Source organism: Chiloscyllium plagiosum, chromosome 7 (assembly GCF_004010195.1).
Source record: "Chiloscyllium plagiosum isolate BGI_BamShark_2017 chromosome 7, ASM401019v2, whole genome shotgun sequence".
Classification (NCBI taxonomy): Eukaryota; Metazoa; Chordata; class Chondrichthyes; order Orectolobiformes; family Hemiscylliidae; genus Chiloscyllium; species Chiloscyllium plagiosum.
This window is the reverse complement of record NC_057716.1, coordinates 106272143-106277266: the sequence shown is the minus strand read 5'-3', so window position 1 is coordinate 106277266 and position 5124 is coordinate 106272143. Positions and strand designations below refer to the sequence as shown.

General features: G+C 47.0%; 1 protein-coding gene across 1 annotated transcript in view; it reads right to left on the bottom strand.

The window, feature by feature from the left end:
* LOC122551956 (sterol 26-hydroxylase, mitochondrial-like) overlaps positions 1 to 5124 on the bottom strand; it is a 54226-nt gene that overhangs the window by 28311 nt on the left and 20791 nt on the right. Inside the window, exon 6 of the mRNA XM_043694527.1 lies at positions 2095 to 2261. Coding sequence (XP_043550462.1) covers positions 2095 to 2261 — 167 coding nt within the window. The remainder of the gene's footprint in view (positions 1 to 2094; positions 2262 to 5124) is intronic.

Below are 5124 nucleotides of genomic sequence, written 5' to 3'. Positions count from 1 at the left end.
AAACAGCTCCAGCCTGTTCAGCCTCTCCCTATAGCTCAGATCCTCCAACCCTGGCAACATCCTTGTAAATCTTTTCTCAACCCTTTCAAGTTTCACAACATCTTTCCGATAGGAAGGAGACCAGAATTGCACGCAATATTCCAACAGTGGCCTAACCAATGTCCTGTACAGCCACAACATGACCTCCCAACTCCTGTACTCAATACTCTGACCATAAAGGAAAGTATACCAAATGCCTTCTTCAATATCCTATCTACCTGTGACTCCACTTTCAAGGAGCTATGAACCTGCACTCCAAGGTCTCTTTGTTCAGCAACGCTCCCTAGGACCTTACCATTAAGTGTATAAGTCCTGCTAAGATTTGCTTTCCCAAAGTGCAGCACCTCACATTTATCTAAATTAAACTCCATCTGCCACTCCTCATCCCATTGGCCCATCTGATCAAGATCCTGTTGTAATCTGATGTAACCTTCTTCGCTATCCACTACATTTCTAATTTTGGCATCTTCTGCAAACTTACTAACTATACCTCCTATGTTCACATCCAAATAATTTATATTAATGACGAAAAGCAGTGGACCCAGCACCGATCCTTGTGGCACTCCACTGGTTACAGGCCTCCAGTCTGAAAAGCAACTCTCCACCACCACCCTCTGTCTTCTACCTTTGAGCCAGTTCTGTATCCAAATGGCTAGTTCTCCCAGTATTCCATTGATCTAACCTTGCTAACCAGTCTCCCACGGGGAACCTTGTCAAATGCCTTACTGAAGTCCATAGGGCCAACGTTTTCACGCAGAGGGTGGTACGTATATGGAATGAGCTGCCAGAGGAAGTGATGGAGGCTGGTACAATTACAGCATTTAAAAGGCATCTGGATGGGTACCTGAATAGGAAGGGTTTAGAGGAATAGGGGCCAAGTGCTGGCAAATGGGATTAGATTAATTTAGGATAACTGGTCAGCATGGATGCATTGGACTGCAGGATCTGTTTCTGTGCTGGACAGCTCTATGACTATATCATCCTTGCATGTCCCTTCTTGATTTCATTTTGTTTTATTCATTGGATGTGGGCTAGGCCAGTATTTATTGACCATCCCTAGTTAAGTGTCAACCGCATTGCTATGGGTCTGGGCTCATACGTAGGCCCAGAGCAGGTAAGGACAACAGTTTACTTTCCTAACCAGATGGATTGGATTCAACATTAGACTCTTAATTCCAGATTTTTATTAAATTCAAATTCCCCCATCTGCTGTGGTAGGATTTGAACCCTGGACCCCCAGAACATTTCCTTGTCTCTAAATTAACAGCCCCCAGCAATAATACCACTCGGCCATCGCCTCGCTTACATATGGTGCTGAATCCCTCATCTGGATTGTTAGCTCCAGAATTCACTGTTTCCTGGCCATCAATCCTCTGTAAGACCCGAAAATCCCTACAGTGTGGAAGTAGGCCACTCAGTCACCCTGCCGCCCCCTGTAAACTTAAGTTCAATCAGTGCATTGCTGTCCATAGCCTACCTAGAACCTCAGCACCATCCTCCCCTTCCCAGTGACCTATATTGGTTCCTCAGCCAGTACTGCTGTGATATTACGGTTCACGTTCTTGGTTTTGCATCCTCTTGTGATTTTGCGTTTCTCTGTCTCAAACCATTTCAATTCTGGCCTCTTGTGAATCTCCCAATCCCTCATTAGCAGATGACCTTTCAGCTGGATAGTTTCTACGCTCATAGAATCTCCACAGCGCAGAAAGAGGCCATTCAGCCCATTGAGTACACACTGACCTGTCAAAGACCATCACACCCAGACTTGGCCCCTGACCCTATCCCCATAACTCTGCATTTACCCTGGCTAGCACAATTGTTGGGAATGCACCTCCGAACCTGATTTTGGACCAGGGACCCTTACATTTTCAGTCCAACACTCTCCCAACTGAGCTAGTTCCACCCAGTGCAAACTGAAATTTCCTCCCAAATCCTTTACACCGCTTCATCTTTGTCCTTTAAGATCATGCTCAAGCCTGCTCTTATCTCCTGTGTTAACTCTGTGATACACAGACCCTCCCTGTATTATGACACCTTCAGAAATTCCTCTTTCACCTCAATGTCTCTTTGATGACAGCTCTCAGCAGGGGCATTTTGCTGAAGTCCTGAGCTGTTGGAACCTGCTCTCCCGGACAGCTGCTCCATATTTCCCTGAAGACACACTCTTGAACTTCTGGATTTTTGGCAAGGCAGTAGAGGGCCCAGGTCAGTGTGTTTGCTGTCTGCAATATAAAAGGCTTTCATTCAGTCAATTCCAGGTCAGGTACATTTTTAATCATTCATTCATAGGATCTGGGAATGACTGGATGGAATCAGTATTTATTGCCCATCTCTAATCCCCCTCCCACTCTGCCGAGGACATGGAGGTTCTGAGCCTCCTTCACTGCCGCTCCCTCACCACCAGATGCCTGGAGGAAATACGCCTCATCTTCCGCCTCGCACCACATTTGCCAACCTCCAGTCTTCCGGCACCTCACCTGTGACTATCAATGATACAAATATCTCAATGATACAAATATCTCAGCAAGAGGCCCAGTAATCACTTCTCTAGCTTCCCACGGGGTTCTCTGGTACACCTGATCAGGTCCTGGGGATTTATCCACCTTCACCCATTTCAAGACATCCAGCACTTCCTCCTCTGTAATCTGCAAGATGTCACCATCTATTTCCCTACGGTCTATATCTTCCATATCCTTTTCCATGATAAATACTGATGCAAAATACTCATTTAGTATCTCCCCCATTTTCTGCGGCTCCACACAAAGGCCGCCTTGCTGATCTTTGAGGGGAGAAAGTGAGGTCTGCAGATGCTGGAGATCAGAGATGGAAATGTTTTGCTGGAAAAGCGCAGCAGGTCAGGCAGCATCCAGGGAACAGGAGAATCGACGTTTCGGGCATTAGCCCTTCTTCAGGAATGAGGACAGTTTGTCCAGCAGGCTAAGATAAAAGGTAGGGAGGAGGGACTTGGGGGAGGGGCGTCGGAAATGTGATAGGTGGAAAGAGTCAAGGTGAGGGTGATAGGTCAGACTGGGGTGGGGGCGGAGAGGTCGGGAAGAAGATTGCAGGTTAGGAAGGCGGTGCTGAATTTGATGGATTTGACTGAGACAGGCTGGGGGGAGGGGAAATGAGGAAACTGGTGAAATCCGAGTTCATCCCTTGTGGTTGGAGGGTTCCTAGCCGGAAGATGAGGCGTTCTTCCTCCAACCGTCGTTTCGCTGTGGTCTGACGATGGAGGAGTCCAAAGACCTGCATATCCTTGGTGGAGTGGGAGGGGGAATTGAAATGTTGAGCTACAGGGTGGTTGGGTTGGTTGATCCGGGTGTCCCAGAGGTGTTCTCTGAAACACTCCGCAAGTAGCCGGCCTGTCTCCCCAATATAGAGGAGTTTATCCTTGGTGGTGGGGTCCGTTTGGAGGTGGCGGAAATGACGGCGGATGATGCGCTGTACATGGAGATTGGTGGGGTGGTAGGTGAGGACCAGTGGGGTTCTGTCTTTGGGGGGCCCTATTCTCTCCCTAGTTTCCCTTTTGTCCTTAATGTTTTGTAAAAACTCTTCGGATTCTCCTTAATTCTATTTGCCAAAGCTATCTAATGTCCCCTTTTTGCCCTCCTGATTTCCCTCTTAAGTATACTCCTACTTCCTTTATACTCTTCTGACTTGGTTAGAATCATATCACAGAATCCCTACAGTGTGGAAACAGGCACACGGACACAGATGCAAACTCTACACAAGTTACCCAACGAATTGAAGCCAGGTCCCTGGTGCTGTGAGGCAGCACTGCTAACCACTGAGCCACTGTTCTGAGGGATCAGGTAACTTTATTTTTAAGTCAAAAAAGGTGAGATGCAGGGACTTGCTAAGAGAATAAAGCCATGAGGTTCCATGGATTTGAACAAACACCAATAAACGTTATGTTGGAACAGGAATGCAGTGGTAGTGTCCCTAACTCTTGAACTGAGGGTACACTGAATGTTACATTCGGATTGCAAACTTCCTTCTACAACTGGATGTGGAGGAAGTGGTTTTTGTCAGGCTGGTGAATAAAGGGTTACAGGAAGGTGGACATGAGGAAAGTACAAAGTTAAACATCACACAACACCAGGTTATAGTCCAATAGGTTTAAACCTGTTGGACTGTAACCTGATGTGGTGTGATTTTTAACTTTGTCCACCTCAGTCCAACCCCGGCGTCTCCACATCATGGCATGAGGAATGCCAGGTCAGCCATGATCCTATTGAAAGTTGGGGCAGGGTCAAGGGGCTGAATGGCCTACTCCTGCTCTTTTATCTGACGATCTTATAAAATCTACCTCCTCATCATCTGCTCCAATCTCTCCTTATTTGGTTCATTGTGAAATTCTGGCTTTGGAACTTTATAGAGTAAAGTCAATGTAACCTCAGCAGTTTAGAAGCTTCTAGAAATAATAACTTGGGTCAACTTTAACAGCCACCTAACCAAAAATTGCTTAATTAAGTATTGAATCAACCTCCGTCCTCAAACCCCACCCCTCCAACTATAACAAGGACAGAACGCCCCTGGTGCTCACTTTCCAACCGACCAACTTCCGCATAAACCGCACCATCCGCCGACATTTCCGCCACCTCCAAACAGACCCCACCACCCATTTCCGCAAAGACTGTTCCCTCTGTGACCACCTGGTCAGGTCCACGCCCCCCCACAACCCACCCTCCCATCCTGGCACCTTCCCCTGCCACTGCAGGAACTGTAAAACCTGCGCCCACACCTCCTCCCTCACCTCTATCCAAGGCCCTAAAGGAGCTTTCCACATCCATCAAAGTTTTACCTGCACATCCACTAATATCATTTGTTGTATTCGTTGCACCCGATGCATTCTCTTCTACATTGGGGAGACTGGACTCCTCAAAGATCAGCAAGGCGGCCTTTGTGTGGAGCCGCAGAAAATGGGGGAGATACTAAATGAGTATTTTGCATCAGTATTTATTGTGGAAAAGGATATGGAAGATATAGACTGTAGGGAAATAGATGGTGACATCTTGCAAAATGTCCAAATTACAGAGGAGGAAGTGCTGGATGTCTTGAAATGGGTAAAGGTGGATAAATCCC